The sequence below is a fragment of the Eucyclogobius newberryi genome, unplaced genomic scaffold (assembly GCF_026437365.1).
Source record: "Eucyclogobius newberryi isolate DKJ021-1_F unplaced genomic scaffold, fEucNew1.0.hap1 SCAF_15, whole genome shotgun sequence".
Lineage (NCBI taxonomy): Eukaryota > Metazoa > Chordata > Actinopteri > Gobiiformes > Gobiidae > Eucyclogobius > Eucyclogobius newberryi.
Window position 1 is genome coordinate 32,849,244 of NW_027315779.1, and position 24,740 is coordinate 32,873,983.

Sequence of the window (24,740 nt, forward strand, 5' to 3'; positions counted from 1 at the left end):
ACCTTAACCCCCTAACCCTAACCTTAACCCCCTAACCCTAACCTTAACCCTAACCCTGACCCTAACCTTAACCCCCTAACCCTAACCTTAACCCCCTAACCTTAACCCCCTAACCCTGACCCTAACCTTAACCCCCTAACCTTAACCCCCTAACCCTAACCCTAACCCTGACCCTAACCCTGACCCTAACCTTAACCCCCTAACCTTAACCCCCTAACCCTAACCCTGACCCTAACCTTAACCCCCTAACCCTAACCTTAACCCCCTAACCCTAACCTTAACCCCCTAACCCTAACCCTAACCTTAACCCCCTAACCCTAACCCTGACCCTGACCCTAACCTTAACCCCCTAACCCTAACCTTAACCCCCTAACCCTAACCTTAACCCCCTAACCCTAACCCTGACCCTAACCTTAACCCCCTAACCCTAACCTTAACCCCCTAACCCTAACCCTAACCCTAACCTTAACCCCCTAACCCTGACTCTAACCCTGACCCTAACCTTAACCCGGCGCGGTCAAATAGCCCAGCAGTTTGGGCCGCGCGCTGTGGCTCTGTAGACACTCCCCTAAAAAAAATAAAAACTGCCAGACTGGGACATTTGTCTTTTTTTGTCTTCGCTTTCAGTGAAAACATACAAACTGGTTTTGATAACCTCCAAAGTGTATTTCCTTTGATTGTGGCGCTATCGAGAGCGCACACGACCCTCGCACACGACCCTCGCACACGACCCTCGCACACGACCCTCGCGCACATGATGTGGGTTTGAATCCTGCCGTCAACAGCAATTAAAAATATATAAACAGAATGACCAGAGACTGAAGAAATACAGACCAAAAACCCACAAAGTATAAACTACCCTCCCAGTTCACCTCCACTGCTCCCTACATATATTTCCTTTTCCCCATAAATCCAATCTCTCACATTTCTTTATACCAATTACATTTAAATAGACCAATTAGTAACTTAAATAAAACCCTTTCAAGGAGCAAAACGGCCCCTCATTCGTCCAAGAGTGTTCCATTGTAGTGTGTCCTGTGTAGGGGCTCCATCTACTGGCCAAACTGGAAATAGCCTGGACTAGGAATGAACTAAAAATGGAAAGAAAGAGGAAAATAGAGGGAAGAACGATATGTGAAGAGAGCTAGGCTGTGTGACACTTATAGTTAAGATTAGGGCCAGGGCAGAGCGTGAGCTGCATGCATTTACTTTAAAAACTAATTCCAAATGTGAGAAATCAGTGCAGTGGGAACAAATACATGTCTGCAACATTATAGATCCATACCAGACCGTCAGAGTCAGAGTCAGAGTCAGAGTCAGAGTCAGAGTCAGAGTCAGAGTCAGAGTCAGAGTCAGAGTCAGAGTCAGAGTCAGAGTCAGAGTGAGGTTTATTGACATTTGTCAATGAACAAAATTCACAAACATAGGAACTTGTCCTGGTGATTCATGCAACACAAACAACAAAACAATGAACAATGAATAGCTACGAGATATGTAAAAATAAGTAAGTAAAGTTAAAATAAGGTTAAAAATAGGCATGATATGTACATGAATAAAATATGTAGTGCAATAAGAAGTGAAGAGTGCAAGGTGCTTAGGCAGTGTTCATGAGTTCAACAGCAGAGGGAAAGAAACTGTTCTTGTGACGGGAGGTTGAGGGGAGTGGCCTCCTGAGGGCGCTGTAGTCTCTGTTTGTCCCTGGCTGTGGCTCCAGTGTACCACATGGTGATGGAGGAGGTGATGGAGGAGGTGAGGATAGACTCAATGATGGCCGTGTAGAACTGCAACATCATCTCCGCTGTCACCTTGTCTTTCTTCAGCAGCTGCAGGAAGTACATCCTCTGCTGGTTCTTCTTGATGAGGAGCTGATGGTGGCTCCCACTTGAGGTCCTGGTGATGGTGGTGCTGAAGAAGCTGAGGGAGATGGAGGAGTCTGAGAGGGTGAGGGGGGGCGCTGTGACTTTCTTCAAGTCCACGATCATCTCCACTGTTTTCTGGGCGTTGAACTCCAGGTTGTTACCGCTGCACCAGGACACCAGTCGCTCCACCTCCTGTAACAGACTCATCCCCGTCTGAGATTAGCCCGATGAGGGTGGTGTCGTCATGGTGATGAGGGTGGTGTCGTCCACAAACTTAATTCGTTTTACGGAGTTGTGGCTGGAGGTGCAGCAGTTTGTGTACAGGAAGAAGAGCAGAGGAGAAAGTACACAGCCCTGTGGAGCTCCTGTGTTGATAGTCCGCCCCTTCCCCAGCGGCACCCACTGCCTCTGATCCATCAGGAAGTCGGCGATCCACCTGCAGGTGGAGTCAGGCACTTCGGCTCTGTAGGTGAACTGCAGGGCGTCAAGCAGGGGACCGGGGTTGGGTTGGCAGAGGTGGCCACAGTGGGGGAGGGGGTGGTGGTCTCAAACCTCGAGTAAAATGTTTTGAGTTCTTCGGCCAGTTTGCAGTCGTCTGCACCATGGGGGGTTTGGGGCTTGTAGTTGGTGAGAAGCCGGAGCCCTGTCCACACAGAGGTTGTTGACAGAGAACTGCTGCTCCAGACGCAGTGTCTGCAGCTCATCCATTCATTCATTTTCTTCCGCTTGTTCCCTTTCGGGGTCATGGGTGACTGGAGCCTATCCCAGTCACTTAGGGCCTTAGGCGGGGTACACCCTGGACAGGGGCCAACTTGTCGCAGGGCCAACACAGACATTACAGACAACCATTCACTCTCACATTCATTTACTAGGACCAATTTAGAGTTGCTAATTCACCCTAACACATGTGTTTGGACGGTGGGAGGAGCCAGAGAACCCGGAGAGAACCCACGGTAACACGGGGAGAACATGCAGACTCCACCCAGAGAGATCATGTGATGTTGGTCGAGTCTGGGAATCGAACTCATGATCTCCTTCTTAACAAGGAGGGGGCATTTGTAAGTACGTTCCTTCAATTTATATTTCATGCTCCAAGTCTTTTTTGCAGACATGAAACACAACTACTCCATGAAAATACACCAGTTCATTATTTTCTGCTCAACTTATCTTCTTAATGACTTCTTCATCCGCTCACTGCTTTACATTAACCATGAACAACTCAATTAATCTGTGAAATAAATAATGCTAACAGCTTTAGCGAACCTGCTAGGCCTCCAGTAAACATTCATATTGATTTGAATAGCATCCACTCACTCTGGTTGAACATCTCCCTGTGTTTGACAGAAGCTCATGAAAGTGTCAGAGCCACGGAGACGCAAAACACGGACCGGATCAGTGGGAGTCACAGACGGGCTCAGGCTGGTGAAGAATGAGAGAAAATACAGGCTGGAGATCTATGAAACCAATTCAGGGGAAAGGCTGCATGACAAAGCTTATTATACTCATAAATATATAGTTCTGGATTTAACTGGATTTATAAATGGAATCAACACATGTTCCAAATGACTCCACTTCTGATTAGCCTCCATTGAGTGTTGAATCTTTAGATATAAAATACACTTTTCACAAAGATGTTTTATAAATCACCATGTAATTTCTTTTCACAACATTTCAAACATCAACACAATTATGGCACTAAATGTTCACATATAGTTGGACCCAAATTAAAATGATAAAATAAATAGCCAAATAAAAGTTAGTATAAAAGCTCAGGACGTCTCTTCTTTCTTCCACACCAGCACCATGTTGCGGTCGGTCAGGGCCACCAGGTACTGTAGCTCAGGGTCCATCGTCACACTGTTGATGGAGGGGCCCTCCACCGGGCCCCCGGCCTTCTTGTGAGGGGCCGGCCACTCCAAAATCTAACATGACAAGACACAGTGCACACACGAGGATAAGAGACTTTCCCTTGACACTTTTCTGATCTTATAAAATACAAAATAAATGAAAGACCAGAGAGTAGATAAGAGGTATAAATAGAAACATCATAAAAACATGACTATATTGTTGCACCTTATATTTCCAAAAAGGTTTAATTCAGCTCTTCATCTTTTATTTCGTTCTTCTGACATATGGTTCATTTGATCATTCAGATCAACATTGTTCAACATCAAAACACACTCTGCTACCGCTAACACGTTAGCATAGTCACAAGAATTCTCAGTCAAGATCACTTATAAACACGTAAAACACAAACACAACACACTCTGCTACGGCTAAAAGACATGTTGGTGTTTTCACCTCCCAGCCTCGATCAGTTGCAACACGACACAATCTCTTCCGAGGTCAGTAAGCACAAGCAGAAATAAACCATATTAAACGCACCGGACGGTTGTTGAGGACGTTAAAGGCTTTTAAGTGCGCCTTATAGTGCGGGAAATACGCGGTACTAAAAATGGCCTGGGGCATTACCTGGGGCGTGCTCTTGTCCTTCAGGTTTTTGATGTGGTAGGTCCACAGGCATCCTTTGTCATCTCCACACACCACATAGGAGTGACCTGCAGACACAACACATGTATAGTACTATAGTAATCCTCTTCTACACAGCACAGGTCAAATGTTGTGCAGGCTAAATATTGCCTCGAATTCTAGAGTAGAATTCGAGGCGTCCCATTTCCTCTGTACATAAATCACACTCACATCACTTGGTCTCCAAATTTCTCACATATTGGGCCTTGATTTCCCCCTTAAACCTGTTCATTAAACCTTTCAGCTGAACAGCACCTGCAGAGCGGTGAAGGGAGCCCCAAGGCCTTTCATTAAGACAATTACCAACAGTTTCCAGCCCTGCCTAAAGCCCTCAGTGATCAGAATCCTCCTCTGAAGTGTCTGCATGAGCGTAGTAGTGACCTGTGGTGGCTGTAGTGAGGACGTACCTGGGCAGGTGCTGAGGGCGAGGTAGGGCACCTGGGTGGAGATCCACTGCAGCTCGGCCAGGACCACTGCACTCACACAGCTGTTCTTATGGGGCTGCTGTGCCAACGTCTGGCTCCAGCTCCACAGGTAGATGCTTCTGTGCATGTAGTTCTTTGAGGCTGTTACAAAAATCATATTATGATATGGTTTTTTGCAGTTCACTTTTTTCATGTCTGTATAAATGATTATATTCTTCTGGTGGAAATATAGAGATGAGACGCGCTCAGTGCCAAAGGAGGACCTTGTTTGAATAATACAACCTTTTCAAAACCACCACACATTCAGCCTGAATTAGTTGGAGTACTTACCGACGATGTCGTCTGAAAGAAAGGACAGGCCGTCCACAGTGTGGTAGTCATGCTCCGAGTCCTCCTCCTTGTACACAGGGAACGTCACCTCTCTGTGCTTCCACCTGCAGGACACACACACCCTTACAGCCACAGCCACGGCCACGGCCACGGCCACGGCCACAGCCACAGCTCACCTGTTTGTGGCGTGGTGGGGACATGCGTGCTCACCTGTTTGTGGGCGTGGTGGGGACATGCGTGTGCTCACCTGTTTGTGGGCGTGGTGGGGACATGCGTGCTCACCTGTTTGTGGGCGTGGTGGGGACATGCGTGTGCTCACCTGTTTGTGGGCGTGGTGGGGACATGCGTGCTCACCTGTTTGTGGGCGTGGTGGGGACATGCGTGCTCACCTGTTTGTGGGCGTGGTGGGGACATGCGTGTGCTCACCTGTTTGTGGGCGTGGTGGGGACATGTGTGCTCACCTGTTTGTGGGCGTGGTGGGGACATGCGTGTGCGCACTTGTTTGTGGGCGTGGTGGGGACATGTGTGCTCACCTGTTTGTGGGCGTGGTGGGGACATGCGTGTGCGCACTTGTTTGTGGGTGTGGTGGGGACATGCGTGTGCTCACCTGTTTGTGGGCGTGGTGGGGACATGTGTGCTCACCTGTTTGTGGGCGTGGTGGGGACATGCGTGTGCTCACCTGTTTGTGGCGTGGTGGGGACATGCGTGCTCACCTGTTTGTGGGCGTGGTGGGGACATGCGTGTGCTCACCTGTTTGTGGGCGTGGTGGGGACATGTGTGCTCACCTGTTTGTGGGCGTGGTGGGGACATGCGTGTGCGCACTTGTTTGTGGGCGTGGTGGGGACATGTGTGCTCACCTGTTTGTGGGCGTGGTGGGGACATGCGTGTGCGCACTTGTTTGTGGGCGTGGTGGGGACATGCGTGTGCTCACCTGTTTGTGGGCGTGGTGGGGACATGTGTGTTCACCTGTTTGTGGGTGTGGTGGGGACGTGTGTGTGCTCTCCTGTTTGTGGGCGTGGTGGGGACATGTGTGCTCACCTGTTTGTGGGCGTGGTGGGGACGTGCGTGTGTTCATGTTCACTTGTTTGTGGGTGTGGTGGGGACATGTGTGTGCTCTCCTGTTCGTGGGCTTGGTGGGGACGTGCATGTGCTCACTTGTTTGTGGGTGTGGTGGGGACATGTGTGTGCTCTCCTGTTTGTGGGCGTGGTGGGGACATGTGTGCTCACCTGTTTGTGGGCGTGGTGGGGACGTGCCGTGTGCTCACCTGTTTGTGGGCGTGGTGGGGACATGCGTGTGCTCTCCTGTTTTTGGGCGTGGTGGGGACATGTGTGCTCACCTGTTTGTGGGCGTGGTGGGGACGTGCGTGTGCTCACCTGTTTGTGGGCGTGGTGGGGACATGTGTGCTCACCTGTTTGTGGGCGTGGTGGGGACGTGCGTGTGCTCACTTGTTTGTGGGTGTGGTGGGGACATGCGTGTGCTCACTTGTTTGTGGGCGTGGTGGGGACATGTGTGCTCACCTGTTTGTGGGCGTGGTGGGGACGTGCGTGTGCTCACTTGTTTGTGGGTGTGGTGGGGACATGCGTGTGCTCACCTGTTTGTGGGCGTGGTGGGGACAAGCGTGTGCTCACCTGTTTGTGGGCGTGGTGGGGACATGTGTGCTCACCTGTTTGTGGGCGTGGTGGGGACGTGCGTGTGCTCATCTGTTTGTGGGCATGGTGGGGACAAGCGTGTGCTCACCTGTTTGTGGGCGTGGTGGGGACATGTGTGCTCACCTGTTTGTGGGCGTGGTGGGGAGCTGGCTGCTGTAACAGTGCAGTCCGCCATCACAAGCTGCCAGGAGGTGAGAGAGGGGGGCTTTGGGGGGAACGCAGAGTTGCAAGGGGGTGGAGCTGCATTCCAATGACATCAGCTGACTAATCATCATAGATAAAGAAAAGCTGATCAATACAACAGATCCTTACAGACATGATCACAATAAGGTTGCTTAAAATCACTATCTTGCCTCTTATTGTTGGCATAATTTACGATTCATTTATCTTAATTATATCATTACAGTACCACCAATACAAAGTTAATATAATGTATACTCTATATATAATAAACATAAAAAATGGACATATTAAGAAAGGAAGCAGAGTAGAAGCCGGTACTGACACAACTTTGTAGTTGTAGTGATTGTCCAGTCCTCCAATGTCCCACAGCACGATCTTGTTGTCATAGGAACCCGCTGAAGGACAAACAAGAGAATGTGAAGGAGCAACCAAAAATGCGAATGCTCTTGAACCGTGTTGAGAGAATGGGGACATCATTTCAATGTACCAAACTAGTAAACGATACTCATCTGACTGCAACAGGAGTAGCAGTTTAAAATGGGGCTAAAATTGGTATTATGCTGGAATTTACACCTAAAGCGAGGTGTGAAAGGCAAAATATGTGGCGGCCCTGCCCCGGAGAGTACCATTAAATAACACAATAGTTGGATTTTTTAGCACTGAAATGATCAGGAGGAATCCGGTAAGGTGTATGGATTTCTCTGAGTTTTAGTGGTTAGCACACACCACAGAGCAGTACTGTGAGTTTGAATCCCCATTCCTCTCAAATAAAGCCAGGGGCCAACCCCCCCCCCCCCCCCACAGTGGAGCACTTTCTGAGATGGATCTGTTAATGAGAGAGACAGACTTACTGTAGAGGAAGTTGCCCTTGTTGGGGTTGAAGCGGAGCACAGATAGAGCTTTGCGACTGGCTCTGAACTCTCCGTAGGCAATATTGTTCCATGGGTGGATCAGTTTGACCACGCCCCTCTTCCCTCCAGCTGCCAGGATGCTACAGGGCTGAGAAGCAGTGCCCCGGCCACAGCACATCAACACAGTGGTCCAGGCCAGGCTGAAGAACTCCTGCAGGACAGGTTCACATCTGTCTGTTGTACAGTGAGGTATGTTGGGGCAATGCTAGAATGTTGATGGTCTTGTTCAGATGACGACAGGAAGTGTTAAAAATAAAACACTTAACTTTATGTACAGTATGCATATATCCTATTATATATTGTATTTTTACTTTGACTTTAAGCTGCTACTTTTATCCCATCCTTTGAAACCTGCAGCCTAATTTATATGTCCATGTTTATAGATTTTATTGGCTAACGGTTACCGGGGGCAATCTAGCAGGAAGCACAAGCGTTTGACACACTGTACAAGAAGACGTCAGAGGACAGATTGCGTTTTCTATATTTTAAGCTAATGAGGAAGTGAATCTAGACGTGGTAAAATACAAAGAGCATGGGCATGCAATAAACGGTGGTCTGCAGTTTAGAACCTGACCTTCTTGGCCAGACCTGCCCCCGCTGGTCAAAAGACAACATGTTTATCATTAGCGTGGAATATATTTCTGTGTAAATATCTCATGTTACAATGCAACACTCACTCTATAAGTACGAGCTGAGGAGCAGATGAACCAGAGGTGAAGTCACAGACACAGGTAAATCAGCTCACACAGAGTCAAGTGAAACTCTAAAATGCTGTGTGTTTTATTACAATCCAACTCCTATTCACTGAGAAATTAGTCTAATTAGTCCCAATGCACAGCTTTTATTCAGGAGCATTGTATAGCCAGAAAAGTGCAGTAATTGATGTGCGACTGCGTTGTGATGTGTCTAACGAACCTCTCCAGGGACTTTGTACTTCTTCATGACCAGGCCGACCTCACAGTCGATGAGGCACACAGAGTTCCCTCCACAGGTGGCCACCAGGCGGCTGGACCCTACACACACAACACTTTAGAGGGTGGACAAAGCACAGCAGCACCGACTGAGCAGTCATGAGAACCAAGGGCAACAAAACTAACAGAATGTGTTTCTTTGCTTTTTTTGCCCAATTTTCTTCTGTGGAGCTATAGTTTTCCTCAAATTCACTTTCAATAGTAAAATGGAAACTGAAAGTAGTTTATCTGTTGTTGCTTCATGGTGACAATGGTGACATTTCCCCACACCTCCTCTAAGATGCAGCAAAGGCAGTTTTGAGGGGCAGGGTAATTGCTGTCGCCTCGGCCAAAAAGAAACAAAGGCAGAAAACATTTAATGATTTACAGAACAAACTAAAGCGGTTGGAAGCTAAACAAGCCATGAACAAGGATTAAGGATCCATAAAGGATCCTCAAATGCTGCAGGAAAATAATGACCTGACCTCTCAGGAAATTAGAAAAAAAACCTCTTCAAAGAAAGAGATTATGAAAATGGTTCACAATTGTCAAAATGATTAGCTTGGAAGCTAAAAGGACAACTATTTTTAAAACACGAGATTGGCAGAATAATGTATTTTCAAAAGGGCTGTGCTTGGTTCCCCTGTTGTTCGCTTTGCAGTTGGAACCATTAGCTCAATATAGTGGACAATCTCACTTGATGGGACAGAACATAAAACAGCCTGCTACACAGGGAAGTAGGTCAAATTGAATGGATAAAATGGAGACAGGTGAGACCGATCCAGATTGGAGTCAGAGGGTGTCACGGTCTTTGACAGCACAACGCCACGTACAACGCAACGTACAACGCAACGTACAACGCAACGTTTTTGATTGTTCAGAAAATAAAAGAAATGTAACGCACTTAAAGCACAGCAGACTGTTTTTGACATTGCCATCCCTCTCAATTTTAGAACTATGTATTTGGGCCTCAAAACTCCTGCCATGGACACGATAAATGGATACCTTTGGAATGTACTTTTGGCAGCAGGACAAAAGGCCATCACAAAGAAATGGATGACACAAATCTCACCAACGAAGGCCTGGACTGACATTGGAAGAATCTGACAAATCTGAAATTACATTCAAACTTAAATTAAAGGCGAAATGGACGATTTTTCGGCGATTTGAGAACGCACACGTGCGTTTGTTTATTAGCGCAACGGATCACATCGCATCTCTCATCTACCGTAGATTTCCGTCTCTTCTGAGTCAGCTCGAACCGTCTTACTCCGTCTTAATTTTGTCTCGTACACTGAGGGAACTATATTATGATAGATCCATGCACTTAGACATGCAGAAAAGAGCCACACGCGGCTGCATCTGAGCGGTAGGTAAGTTCTATGATTGATACGTGGCAGGACTAATCGGAAGTCCACGCCACGAGGAAATAAGACTCAGATTTGTGCCAAAAAAATCGTCCATTCAACCTTTAAAAATGGACAGATTTAACAGACTCTGGACCAAATGGACTTTTCATTTGACTGTGCCATGAGCGTGAATTTTGTTATTGGGAACAATCTCAGTTCTATAATTCTAACTTTTATCAATTAAGAGTTAAAACATTTTGATTATTTTTTTCCCCCGCAACATAAAATGGCAAATAGTCAAGAAATTTGGCACAATATTACGTTACATAACGTGGCCAAGAATCTGCTCAGTGGTGCCCTCTTGAACATTATGACATGCCAATGGAGAGGGTAGAGCCTATTTTTTCTTTGTAGACAAATTATATTTGGCAGAAACATAGAGCATCTCGAGATAATAAAAAACTTAGATTATGGTACCACCCTAAACCATTTTGGTTCAAACTTGACACATCCAAAATTGTGTTCCTGTATTTTAACGAACCTTTCCTAGGATTTTTATCTGACGGTCAATTAGTCTCAAGGTGTGGTGATAACGAGCTCTTAAAGCGGTCATTTTAAAAACACAAAAATGCTTATGAATTTAGCAAATGTCGTTGAATTTAGAAGGACCCGATGAGGTGTTTGTATATTTTGATGAGCTGGACATATTGGTATGTACAGTACAGACCAAAAGTTTGGACACACACCGCATAGTGAAGGCAAACGGGCAAACAAGTGCTAAGCATCTCTGGGACCTCCTTCAAGACTGATGGAAGACCTCCTTCAAGACTGTTGGAAGACCTCCTTCAAGACTGTTGGAAGACCTCCTTCAAGACTGTTGGAAGACCTCCTTCAAGACTGTTGGAAGACCTCCTTCAAGACTGATGGAAGACCTCCTTCAAGACTGTTGGAAGACCTCCTTCAAGACTGTTGGAAGACCTCCTTCAAGACTGTTGGACGACCTCCTTCAAGACTGATGGATGATCTCCTTCAAGACTGTTGGAAGACCTCCTTCAAGACTGATGGAAGACCTCCTTCAAGACTGTTGGAAGACCTCCTTCAAGACTGATGGAAGACCTCCTTCAAGACTGTTGGAAGACCTCTTTCAGGACTGTTGGAAGACCTTCAGGACTGTTGGAAGACCTTCAGGACTGTTGGAAGACCTCCTTCAGGACTGATGGAAAACCTCCTTCAAGACTGATGGAAGACCTCCTTCAAGACTGATGGAAGACCTCCTTTAAGACTGTTGGAAGACCTCCTTCAAGACAGATGGAAGACTTCCTTCAAGACTGATGGAAGACCTCCTTCGAGACTGATGGAAGACCTCCTTCGAGACTGATGGAAGACCTCCTTCAAGACTGATGTAAGACCTCCTTCAAGACTGTTGGAAGACCTCCTTCAAGACTGTTGGAAGACGTCCTTCAAGACTGATGTAAGACCTCCTTCAAGACAGATGGAAGACCTCCTTCAAGACTGATGGAAGACCTCCTTTAAGACTGTTGGAAGACCTCCTTCAAGACTGATGGAAGACCTCCTTCAAGACTGATGGAAGACCTCCTTCGAGACTGATGGAAGACCTCCTTTAAGACTGATGGAAGACCTCCTTCAAGACTGATTGAAGACCTCCTTCAAGACTGTTGGAAAACCTCCTTCAAGTCTGTTGAAGACCTCCTTCAAGACTATTGGAAGACCTCCTTCAAGACTGATGGAATACCTCCTTCAAGACTGTTGGAAGACCTCCTTCAAGACTGATGGAAGACCTCTTTCAAGAATGATGGAAGACCTCCTTCAAGACTGATGGAAGACCTCCTTCAAGACTGATGGAAGACCTCCTTCAAGACTGATGGAAGACCTCCTCTAAGAATGATGGAAGACCTCCTTCAAAACTGTTGGAAGACCTCCTTCAAGACTGATGGAAGACCTCCTCTAAGACTGATGGAAGACCTCCTTCAAGACTGTTGGAAGACCTCCTCTAAGACTGATGGAAGACCTCCTTCAAGACTATTGGAAGACCTCCTTTAAGAACGATGGAAGACCTCCTTCAAGACTGTTGGAAGACCATTCCAGGTGACTACCTCTTGAAGCTCATCAAGAGAATGCCAAGAGTGTGTGAAGCAGTAATCAAAGCTAAAGGTGGATACTTTGAAGAACCTAGAATATAAGACATATTTTCAGATGTTTCAAGCTTTTTTTTAAGTATTTAATTCTTAATTCATAGTTTTGATGCCTTCAGTGTGAATCTACAATTTTTATAGTCATGAAAATAAAGAAAACTCTTTGAATGAGAAGGTGTGTCCAAACCTTTGGTCTGTACTGAACATTTTACATCTAGCTTTTAAAATTGATCATGTAAGATGTAAAAGCCAGGGTTGGTGGGTCCTTCGCTTTTGCAAGGAATTTGAGGGCCCTTTATCACTGCTTACAGATTTAAGTCACATTTAAGACTGGATGATAAATTTGTTATTCCTCCAGCCACATCTTTATGCGGACACCTTCCACGCTGGAGTTTAACCACACCACATTAACTGTGGACAAAGCACTAGGCCTATGGTGAAGTTTGGATCATATTAGCCAACCGAAATAACGTTATTTCTGTGGTTCCAGTACATCTTGGACCTTTTCAATCGGTTCCTGGAGCCTACTTGGGCATGTGCAGGGGTTGGCAGGGGTTGGCAGGGGTTGGCAGGGGTTGGCAGGGGGTAGCAGAGGGTGAGAGGGTGAGTGAGGATGTGGGAGCATACCAACAGAGGAGGGCTGGAAAGCACAGGCCCACAGCTGAGTGTTCAGGTCATCACTACTGTCCAGTTTACTGTGGCACTGCAGGACATGGTGAATCTTCAGACACACAGGCTTCTGCTCCTGACCAGAACAAAATCACACTCAAATCCAACATTGTTTTTATGTGCATTTAAGAGTTGAAACCATACCTTATCAGGGCAGTTGTTTTCCGCCTGTAGCAGGTGTTTGGCTGAACTGCTGCAGGGTTGGGGGTTGAAACGGTCCTGCCTGCTCCTCCCACTGGTGCTGGGGGCTTTAGAGGTCTTGTGCGGGCTGTGTTTGTGGTTCTCCCTTTGAGCCGCGAGCCTCAGGCCTGATTTGCGGGGGCTCTCTCGGACTGGGGACGCTGGTACCAGGGCCTTTTTCGCAGGCATCTGTTTTGTGGCAGTGACTGGTGAGACGACCATCTTTCTCTTTAGATGTGTTACGTTCTGTATGAAGGGCCCAAGAGGAAACCAGAGTTACATATCTTGGACAATTGCTAGCTGGTGGTGCTGAAGAGTTCTAAGATTTAAGATGTAGAGTCACTAACAGAACTACTCCACTACATCATGAAGGACCAGAGGTATGGGGGAGTACCTCACAATCCTGGTCTGCAGTCGATTCCTTTGTGTGAGGCTGGTCTTTCTGTTGCTTCTGAAACGTGAAGAACTCGGCTGCCAGGACGCCGACCTTCACAGAAGACAGACAGGAGACAGACATGAGACAGACAGGAGACAGACATGAGACAGACATGAGACAGACATGAGACAGACATGAGACAGGCAGGAGACAGACATGAGACAGACATGAGACAGACATGAGACAGACATGAGACAGGCAGGAGACAGACATGAGACAGGCAGGAGACAGACATGAGACAGACATGAGACAGGCAGGAGACAGACATGAGACAGACATGAGACAGACATGAGACAGGCAGGAGACAGACATGAGACAGACATGAGACAGGCAGGAGACAGACATGAGACAGACATGAGACAGGCAGGAGACAGACATGAGACAGACATGAGACAGACAGGAGACAGACATGAGACAGGCAGGAGACAGACATGAGACAGACATGAGACAGGCAGGAGACAGACATGAGACAGACATGAGACAGACATGAGACAGGCAGGAGACAGACATGAGACAGACATGAGACAGACAGGAGACAGACATGAGACAGGCAGGAGACAGACATGAGACAGACATGAGACAGACAGGAGACAGGCAGGAGACAGACATGAGACAGACATGAGACAGACATGAGACAGACATGAGACAGACATGAGACAGACATGAGACAGACAGGAGACAGACAGGAGACAGGCAGGAGACAGACAGGAGACAGACATGAGACAGACAGGAGACAGACAGGAGACAGACATGAGACAGACATGAGACAGACAGGAGACAGACAGGAGACAGACATGAGACAGACAGGAGACAGACAGGAGACAGACAGGAGACAGACAGGAGACAGACAGGAGACAGACAGGTGAAAGTGTGTTGTGTGCAGGGAGGACAGGGCTCAGGCAGCAGTCTTACCCTCCACTTGGTGAAGTCACTCACAGAGCTGGGGCCAAACTTCACCTGCTGCTTGGCTGAGCGCACAAAGTCTTCCTCCAGAGCGGTCAGTTTGTCTGCACTGGCGGGTCTGGGCAGGCTGAAGCCTTTCTCCCACACAGACATGATCTAGATCAGAGCCAAGGCCATTGAACACTTGAACACAATATGCCCCAATTACAAGTACAACTGTACAAACATTATTCCTGAAGCCTTTTGATGGCTTTTGTTCTGTGGTGGCTTGTGGTCTGTTTGACAAGTCACCAAACTGTCATTTGATTTGTGTGTGAGCCTAAAGACATCGACATAACGAGTGTGCTCAAATGTGACTGATCATCAGTTTAAGAGCGTTTGCGACAGCAGCGCCTGAGACACAGAATATATTAGTCTGTTCTCACCGTGATCAAATCTGGCAAAGACAAACTGATCCAGTTACTCTCTTGGTGCGTGTGGAGAAACAGGTTTTGCTTTGGACAACCTCCAGAAGGGTTCCCATTCCCATTGGAATTAACAGGCAAGTGAAAGTATTGGTATTCAATGAATGTTGAATCATCCCACAGATCTAAAATATTAAGATGAATTCAAGTGAAAGTTCCCATTTGACTTGTAGTAGTTTCATCTGATCAAAAATCAAATAAATGTGTAAAATAACAAAAAATGGCATTGCTCACCCGTGTGCGCAGGTTGTCTGTGTAGACGTAGCGCAGGTGGTTGGCCGTGGCGGTAACGTCTTTCCCGTTGTACATCCTGAGCTGTGGCAGCAGCACCATCAGCTTGTAGTTATCACTCACCTGCAAACACAAAGAGGGAGAGGTTCCATTTCATCCCACGAACAAATTAATGTCCTAATCTGAGCTAATATAAGTAGTGCAGCTGGACTTGTCCGTGCAGGAGTTCGAATGTGTCTGAGATGCTCCACAGTGAGGATCCTGTCTGTGCTGCTCTGACTGAGGCAGCGCTGGCTTTAAATACTCTGAACTCAAGGAGAAACTGAACTTCAGCACAGATCACACCTGTGACAACATAGGACTTATTTTTGATCAAAGTGTCAGTGTGGAGAAGAGAGAAGATCCAGCTTGTTGCAGTAGCAACATGCTGGATTCACTACGGACAGTAGGTCCTTCTCACGACAGGCTCGGCTAGTTCTGGCTGCTGTAAAAGTCTGGATCTTCCCTTCGTGTTCCATTCATTCTTGTGGGAATTAGCAGAGTCTTGCTCAAATAAAGTAAAACAAAAAGCAGTGACAGCATGCTGCCTGAGATCATCCATCTGGAACTCGCTCTCTCCGATTTGTGTTAAAGTTATATTTGAGGATTTTTCTAAAGTAAATCTGAAAGCTCGGCTCCATCAAACGATCCCTAACTGCCCCAAGAATATGTGGTGCTGATGATAAGTGCACAAATGCAGCAAACACATACTTTCTGTGTATATCGACTGTGATACGCGTTGACGCTCATGTCAGGCATCGAAAAATAGGTCCTCTCTTCTGAGGCCCTTTGCCTCTTCTCAGCAGCTCAAAGACCCTTTTCCCATCCTCTTGCAACCTTCAGCCATTGTGCTCACAGATGGACACAGATGGAATAATGAAGAGATGACAATGACAAAACGTTCTTCTTCCTGTGCACGGCTGCAGCAGCGAGCGGAGAGAGAACGTCAGCGCCAACACAAGTCCGTGGCATGACCGATCCTCGACATGTGCCATGTGACAGTTACAGCCATGATTGGAGCTCCAAAATCTTCCATTCTTCCATACATTATTCATTAATTATTGGTTTATTGTAGCGAGACACTGCTAATTCTCCAAAAGGAATGAATGGAGCAGGAAGTGGAGCTCCACATTTTTAAGGCAACTGGACCTAGCCGGTCGGTTTGGTGAAAAGGGCCTAATGTTTGCAGTCAAGGTTAAAATAAATTGCTGTATCTGTCAATGTCAATCATCCTGGGGCAATGTCTATATAACAGCTGTAAATAAGAGTGTTATTATTATTTTTATCTAGAGTATAAGAGGTTTTCTACTAGAGTGTTTTTAGAAGTTATCCGACTTTTAAAAATAATTATACTTCTGTGCCTAATCTCTGTTGCAACACTGGAATTTCCCCAATGTGGGACAAATAAAGGTTTTCTTATCTGTGTTTGCCACATTGACATGCAACTCAGTTCTGAAAAAAGCTGTTAATAATCGTCATTTAAGCACATTAATTACCCAGCATGCACGCATATTAACAGGAACCATATGTAGCCTGTGCTCTTATGGTTTAAAAAAAAAGCCACTGCAATCACAAATGAAGCTGGGTTGTGTCTGTACCTGATTTACTTTCTTCTGGTTAAGAAAGCAAACGATGCCACTGACAGGGTCGACCAATCAGGGGCAACGGTCCCTGAGAGTTATGGCAAATCAACCATTTTCCCAAACATTTGATTCTAGTGGAGCGTGAGCTCAGCAAATCTGATGATCTGAGATGTTCTGAGGTCACCGTGCCTGAGGGGCCCGTGGCTTTGCAGGAGCCGGTCCCAGACTCTGGAATAGTCTTCCTCTGGGTATTAGCGCAGCACAATCTCTTTCTTTTTCACACAAGATGAGCAGAACATTTTCATAGCATTCATTGGCACGTTTTATATGTTTTATTGGTTTGCATTGCCTTTGTGTACATGTTCAGGCGTCAGCTCGAGCCTCTCATCCTCACGGCCTCAGAGCTCCAGATGCAGCTGGAGGAATCTTTTTCTACCATCGTTTGTTATGATTATTATAGGATTAATCTGTTTTAAAATGATTCACAATTATGGACACAATGACAAAACAGCACTGACATTCTTGATTCGCTCTCATTCTCGAGCCTCATCACATCAAACTCTCTGAATGAAAAAGTTATGATGTCGTGACATGAATAGACTTTTTTGTGCATTGAGTGAAATTATTATTTGTTAAATTTCTTCAGAGCATTCTTAAACATGTTGTTGTTATAATTACATATCGACCTGAATAAGTGAATGATCTTGAGGTCTGTACGCCTGCTGTACAGTCGTCATCTCTGCTGTACAACTAAAGACGTTGTTACAGGACGTCCTGCAGTATCAGGGGGTTCAGAGAACACAATAGGACCATAAGTGTGTGTGTGTGTGGAGCAGTGTGATGGTATAGGACAACTTTTTGACTCAAGGGCCACATTGGGTTCTAAAATGTGGCCGAGGGGCGGGGCCAGGAAAATATGGTGTGTTTGTGTGAACTAATGAATGACTATAAATGACACGCAAGATTTGACCTGTAACTTGTAACAAAGCAACAAATGCATTAAATAATGATTCATTATCTACTGTCTTCTACTGTCCACAAGAGTCTTCTACTGTCCACAAGAGTCTTCTACTGTCCACAAGAGTCTTCTACTGTCCACAAGAGTCTTCTACTGTCCACAAGAGTCTTCTGCTGTCCACAAGAGTCTTCTACTGTCCACTAGAGTCTTCTACTGTCCACTAGAGTCTTCTACTGTCCGCAAGAGTCTTCTACTGTCCACAAGAGTCTTCTACTGTCCACAAGAGTCTTCTACTGTCCACAAGAGTCTTCTACTGTCCGCAAGAGTCTTCTACTGTCCGCAAGAGTCTTCTACTGTCCACAAGAGTCTTCTACTGTCCACAAGAGTCTTCTACTGTCCGCAAGAGTCTTCTACTGTCCGCAAGAGTCTTCTACTGTCCACTAGAGTCTTCTACCGTCCAAAAGAGTCTTCTACCGTCCACTAGAGTCTTCTACTGTCCACAAGAGTCTTCTACTGTCCGCAAGAGTCTTCTACTGTCCACAAGAGTCTTCTACTGTCCACAAGAGTCTTCTACTGTCCACAAGAGTCTTCTACTGTCCGCAAGAGTCTTCTACTGTCCGCAAGAGTCTTCTACTGTCCACAAGAGTCTTCTACTGTCCACAAGAGTCTTCTACTGTCCGCAAGAGTCTTCTACTGTCCGCAAGAGTCTTCTACTGTCCACTAGAGTCTTCTACCGTCCAAAAGAGTCTTCTACCGTCCACTAGAGTCTTCTACTGTCCACTAGAGTCTTCTACTGTCCACAAGAGTCTTCTACTGTCCGCAAGAGTCTTCTACTGTCCACAAGAGTCTTCTACTGTCCGCAAGAGTCTTCTACTGTCCGCAAGAGTCTTCTACTGTCCACTAGAGTCTTCTACTGTCCACAAGAGTCTTCTACTGTCCACTAGAGTCTTCTGCTGTCCACTAGAGTCTTCTACTGTCCACTAGAGTCTTCTACTGTCCACTAGAGTCTTCTACTGTCCACTAGAGTCTTCTACTGTCCACAAGAGTCTTCTACTGTCCACAAGAGTCTTCTACTGTCCACTAGAGTCTTCTACTGTCCACTAGAGTCTTCTACTGTCCACAAGAGTCTTCTACTGTCCGCAAGAGTCTTCTACTGTCCACAAGAGTCTTCTACTGTCCACAAGAGTCTTCTACTGTCCACAAGAGTCTTCTACTGTCCACAAGAGTCTTCTACTGTCCACTAGAGTCTTCTACTGTCCACTAGAGTCTTCTACTGTCCACAAGAGTCTTCTACTGTCCGCAAGAGTCTTCTACTGTCCGCAAGAGTCTTCTACTGTCCGCAAGAGTCTTCTACTGTCCGCAAGAGTCTTCTACTGTCCGCAAGAGTCTTCTACTGTCCACAAGAGTCTTCTACTGTCCACTAGAGTCTTCTACTGTCCACAAGAGTCTTCTACTGTCCGCAAGAGTCTTCTACTGTCCGCAAGAGTCTTCTACTGTCCGCAAGAGTCTTCTACTGTCCACAAGAGTCTTCTACTGTCCGCAAGAGTCTTCTACTGTCCACAAGAGTCTTCTACTGTCCACAAGAGTCTTCTACTGTCCACAAGAGTCTTCCTGCTTGATTGGCCCCGGTGGCCGTTTGTGGTGAATTTTATTTTCTGCCCGCCATAGAGTTTCTTGTGCGAGCAGTGCAGTGGTGTGATGGTATAGGACCATAAGTGTGTGCAGTGTGGTGGTATAGGACCATAAGTGTGTGCAGTGTGGTGGTATAGGACCATAAGTGTGTGCAGTGTGGTGGTATAGGACCATAAGTGTGTGCAGTGTGGTGGTATAGGACCATAAGTGTGTGCAGTGTGGTGGTATAGGACCATAAGTGTGTGTGCAGTGTGGTGGTATAGGACCATAAGTGTGTGCAGTGTGGTGGTATAGGACCATAAGTGTGTGTGCAGTGTGGTGGTATAGGACCATAAGTGTGTGTGCAGTGTGGTGGTATAGGACCATAAGTGTGTGTGCAGTGTGGTGGTATAGGACCATAAGTGTGTGTGCAGTGTGGTGGTATAGGACCATAAGTGTGTGCAGTGTGGTGGTATAGGACCATAAGTGTGTGCAGTGTGGTGGTATAGGACCATAAGTGTGTGCAGTGTGGTGGTATAGGACCATAAGTGTGTGTGCAGTGTGGTGGTATAGGACCATAAGTGTGTGCAGTGTGGTGGTATAGGACCATAAGTGTGTGTGCAGTGTGGTGGTATAGGACCATAAGTGTGTGTGCAGTGTGGTGGTATAGGACCATAAGTGTGTGTGCAGTGTGGTGGTATAGGACCATAAGTGTGTGTGCAGTGTGGTGGTATAGGACCATAAGTGTGTGCAGTGTGGTGGTATAGGACCATAAGTGTGTGCAGTGTGGTGGTATAGGACCATAAGTGTGTGCAGTGTGGTGGTATAGGACCATAAGTGTGTGCAGTGTGGTGGTATAGGACCATAAGTGTGTGCAGTGTGGTGGTCCTCACAGTGATGTAGAGGTTGTCCTCCAGGCTCAGCTCCTCCAGAGCCCTTAGGGCCTGCAGGCTGGACACGTCTTCCATCTGGTTATCGCTCAGGTCCAGGTGCTTGAGCTCCGGCAGCTCTAGAGCCTCCGGAAACATCCTCAGCCTGTTCCCCGACAGGTCCAGCCTCTGCAGGGTGCACAGGCGGGACAGCAGGGTCACAGGCAGGTGCTCGCACCTCAGGCACAGCTTGGACAGGCTGCAGATGGAGGGACAGTGTAATTAAGACATTTGTGTAAATATGACAGAACCAAAAGGCCATTTTTCATCCGCAGTCACATGACAGCTGCTCCTGTCAGCTGCTCCTGTCGGCCTAAAGACAGGGAATTAAAGAAATACAAGCGATGATTTGACGTCAAAGATAGACATATTCACACGACTTAAACCCAACTATAGCCAAACATTGTTCGTCTCAGCCGGGACGTGGTGCAGCAGTACCAGTAGGACTGACGAGTACGTGTCAGATCTGTGGAACCAGCTGTGGTTTGTTATATTGATCCCTGATGCTTCACTGTTTTGACCCTGGCAGCACTTTAGAGCTTCGTCTCGTCACCTGCACTAACTTCACTCTCCTCCTTCCACAGTCACTTCTTTCAGGTGTCACCTCTCCTTTCCTCTGGGCGCAGGCAGCAGCAGGGGGCGTGGTTAAGGGATTATTCTAATACTAAAAATACAATCATATCATGAAGATGATTATAGCAGTGACCAGCTATAATCATCTCATCTACAGTTCAGCAGAATGCAGAAAATCAGTCTTCATGGTTCCTGAGGGTCCAGACCCCCTGGTGCCTCTGTCCTACAAACTCATATGTTGAATATTAAACCTTGTCCTTGAAGGTGAAATACACTGTAGTAATAATACATGTGTTTGTAGTAATAATACATGTGTTTGTAGTAATAATGCATGTGTTTGTAGTAACAATGCATGTGTTTGTAGTAATAATACATGTGTTTGTAGTAATACTACATGTGTTTGCAGTAATACTACATGTGTTTGTAGTAATAATACATGTGTTTGTAGTAATAATGCATGTGTTTGTAGTAATACTACATGTGTTTGTAGTAATAATACATTTGTTTGTAGTAATAATACATGTGTTTGTAGTAATAATACATGTGTTTGTAGTAATAATACATGTGTTTGTAGTAATAATACATGTGTTTGTAGTAATAATACATGTGTGTAGTAATAATACATGTGTTTGTAGTAATAATACATTTGTTTGTAGTAATAATACATGTGTTTGTAGTAATAATACATGTGTTTGTAGTAATAATACATGTGTTTGTAGTAATAATACATGTGTTTGTAGTAATAATACATGTGTTTGTAGTAATAATACATGTGTTTGTAGTAATAATACATGTGTTTGTAGTAATAATACATGTGTGTAGTAATAATACATGTGTTTGTAGTAATAATACATGTGTTTGTAGTAATAATGCATGTGTTTGTAGTAATAATACATGTGTGTAGTAATAATACATGTGTTTGTAGTAATAATACATGTGTTTGTAGTAATAATGCATGTGTTTGTAGTAATAATGCATGTGTTTGTAGTAATAATACATGTGTGTAGTAATAATACATGTGTTTGTAGTAATAATACATGTGTTTGTAGTAATAATACATGTGTTTGTAGTAATAATGCATGTGTTTGTAGTAATAATGCATGTGTTTGTAGTAATAATACATGTGTTTGTGTTATAGCTTGAGATAAATGTTAAGACAACAGAAATTACAGTTTGTTCTGGCCAAAAGAAGCTTAAAGGAATAATAGAGGATTATTCACCGAAGCGACTGTTAGTCCCTTTTTGAAAAGTGCACAGTCCTCCTCCCCTGCTCCTCCTCCGCTGGTCCTACTGCTCCTCCTCCTCTGGTCCTGCTGCTCCTCCTCCTCTGGTCCTACTGCTGCTCCTCCTCCTCCTCCTCTGGTCCTACTGCTCCTCCTCCTCTGGTCCTACTGCTGCTCCTCCTCCTCCTCCTCCTCCTCTGGTCCTACTGCTGCTCCTCCTCCTCTGGTCCTACTGCTGCTCCTCCTCCTCTGGTCCTACTGCTGCTCCTCCTCCTCCCCTGCTCCTCCTCCTCTGGTCCTACTGCTGCTCCTCCTCCTCTGGTCCTACTGCTGCTCCTCCTCCTCTGGTCCTACTGCTGCTCCTCCTCCTCTGGTCCTACGGCTGCTCCTCCTCCTCTGGTCCTGCTGCTCCTCCTCCTCCCCTGCTCCTCCTCCTCTGGTCCTACTGCTGCTCCTCCTCCTCTGGTCCTAATGCTGCTCCTCCTCCTCTGGTCCTACTGCTGCTCCTCCTCCTCTGGTCCTACTGCTGCTCCTCCTCCCCTGCTCCTCCTCCTCTCCTGTTCATAAACTGACTGATGGAGGAGGTGCTGGTCCATGAATGATGGGTTAGAGTGTTTGACCATGTTCTCTGATCTGAGGAGACATGTGTGTGGAACGGTGAGTGTGGTTTGGTTTTGTGTGTGAGTTTGTTAGTGCAGTGATGTCATCAGCGTGAACATGAGCCAGAACACATCACAGGAAACATTACAATATCCAGGACTGAGCTGCACATTTACACAATGACAGCTTAAGACTCACTTTAAAGAGAGGATTTGTTCCAGTTTGCTGGATTTGGGAGATCCTCTCTCAGTGAGCAGACTTTCAGTTATCTTCTGCATGATGGAACTGTTGGGAGAGAAAACAGATGGATTATTTTATTTTAATGTATGTTTAATTATATTAAAATAGCATATATACATATATTTTTTTATACACACAAACACAATAATAAAATAAATTGAATCATGTTCTGAAAGTCTAGATGTTCACAAAAAGCTCTAACAAACTAGAAAATTAACAACAAAAAACACAATTAGTCACAGCTATTTCCCAATATAGTTATAGGAGCTAAAAAAGGCCACACACTATGTGAATGTGCTTCATGTGGGACTGGAGCACTAGAGTGCAAACACCTTTGATGTCCTTAGTTATAAAGTTGTTTATTACAGGTCTGTTCAACATTAGACTTGGACAGAGGGAGAAGTGAAAGGGCCCAGCGGGGCCCACTTAGGACATGAATGCACACTATACATGAAATATGTGACTGAAGGCTTTTAGATGGAAAAGGTTTATGAATGAAGTGCATTTTTTAAGACGGTTTGATCGGTCCATTGTCTTAAATGCTTGTTAGAAAAGCGCTTCATGTGTTGGAGTCTGTAGAGTCCAGAGACATGAGTGTTACAGTGGAGCAGCCGTGATAAGCCACAAACATGAGCCACAAACATGAGCCACAAACATGAGCCACAAACATGAACCACGCTGCCCTCAGGTCTAGATCAGATCCTTTGTCCTGTTCAGAGACATGCGTTTCCCTTCACAGAGCCATAGAAATGTAAACATGGGCGATTTGTATAACAAGAGTTCCCAGAACCTGTCCAGGACAGAGCTGCGGGGCCCCACCAACCCCCTCAGTGAAACTAATTCAGTTTGAGGACAACACCACCCTCATCACCATGACGACACCACCCGCATCACCATGACGACACCACCCTCATCACCATGACGACACCACCCTCATCACCATGACGACACCACCCGCATCACCATGACGACACCACCCTCATCACCATGACCACCCTCACCATGACGACACCACCCGCATCGCCATGACGACACCACCCTCATCACCATGACGACACCACCCTCATCGCCATGACGACACCACCCTCATCACCATGACGACACCACCCGCATCACCATGACGACACCACCCTCATCACCATGACAACACCACCCGCATCACCATGACGACACCACCCTCATCACCATGACGACACCACCCGCATCACCATGACGACACCACCCTCATCACCATGACGACACCACCCGCATCACCATGACGACACCACCCTCATCACCATGACGACACCACCCGCATCACCATGACGACACCACCCGCATCACCATGACGACACCACCCTCATCATCATGACGACACCACCCGCATCACCATGACCACACCACCCGCATCACCATGACGACACCACCCGCATCACCATGACGACACCACCCTCATCACCATGACGACACCACCCGCATCACCATGACGACACCACCCTCATCACCATGACGACACCACCCTCATCACCATGACGACACCACCCGCATCACCATGACGACACCACCCTCATCACCATGACCACCCTCACCATGACGACACCACCCGCATCGCCATGACGACACCACCCTCATCGCCATGACGACACCACCCTCATCGCCATGACGACACCACCCTCATCACCATGACGACACCACCCTCATCACCATGACGACACCACCCGCATCACCATGACGACACCACCCTCATCACCATGACCACACCACCCTCATCACCATGACGACA

At 46.4% G+C, this 24,740-nt stretch overlaps 1 protein-coding gene across 2 annotated transcripts; it reads right to left on the reverse strand.

The window, feature by feature from the left end:
- Positions 1-3,585: 3,585 nt before the first annotated feature.
- Positions 3,586-23,031, reverse strand: lrwd1 (leucine-rich repeats and WD repeat domain containing 1). 2 transcript variants are annotated; one of them, XM_072446992.1, is made up of 15 exons: positions 22,937-23,031; positions 20,307-20,541; positions 15,226-15,345; positions 14,537-14,683; positions 13,583-13,675; positions 13,153-13,434; positions 12,967-13,084; positions 8,803-8,900; positions 7,828-8,038; positions 7,299-7,371; positions 6,917-7,057; positions 5,144-5,247; positions 4,796-4,954; positions 4,332-4,417; positions 3,586-3,781 (listed from the first exon to the last, which is right to left on the reverse strand). In XM_072446992.1, the coding sequence occupies exons 1-15, from the start codon at positions 23,014-23,016 to the stop codon at positions 3,629-3,631; spliced, it is 2,100 nt and encodes a 699-aa protein (XP_072303093.1). In that variant the 5' UTR covers positions 23,017-23,031; the 3' UTR covers positions 3,586-3,628. The 2 variants fall into 2 exon arrangements, with proteins under 2 accessions (XP_072303093.1, XP_072303092.1); XM_072446991.1 differs by having other exon boundaries at positions 12,967-13,078; positions 22,937-23,019.
- Between the last annotated feature and the right edge of the window lie 1,709 nt (positions 23,032-24,740).

What these genes read in the sequence shown, in the direction of transcription:
- lrwd1 (XM_072446992.1), bottom strand. Translation starts at nt 23,016, where the DNA reads ATGCAGAAGATAACTGAAAGTCTGCTCACTGAGAGAGGATCTCCCAAA. An exon ending in CAAGGGCAACTTCCTCTACA is followed by an intron (nt 7,372 to 7,827) that starts GTAAGTCTGTCT and finishes TTTGTCCTTCAG; the next exon opens with CGGGTTCCTATGACAACAAG. An exon ending in AGGACAAGAGCACGCCCCAG is followed by an intron (nt 3,782 to 4,331) that starts GTAATGCCCCAG and finishes TTGTCATGTTAG; the next exon opens with ATTTTGGAGTGGCCGGCCCC.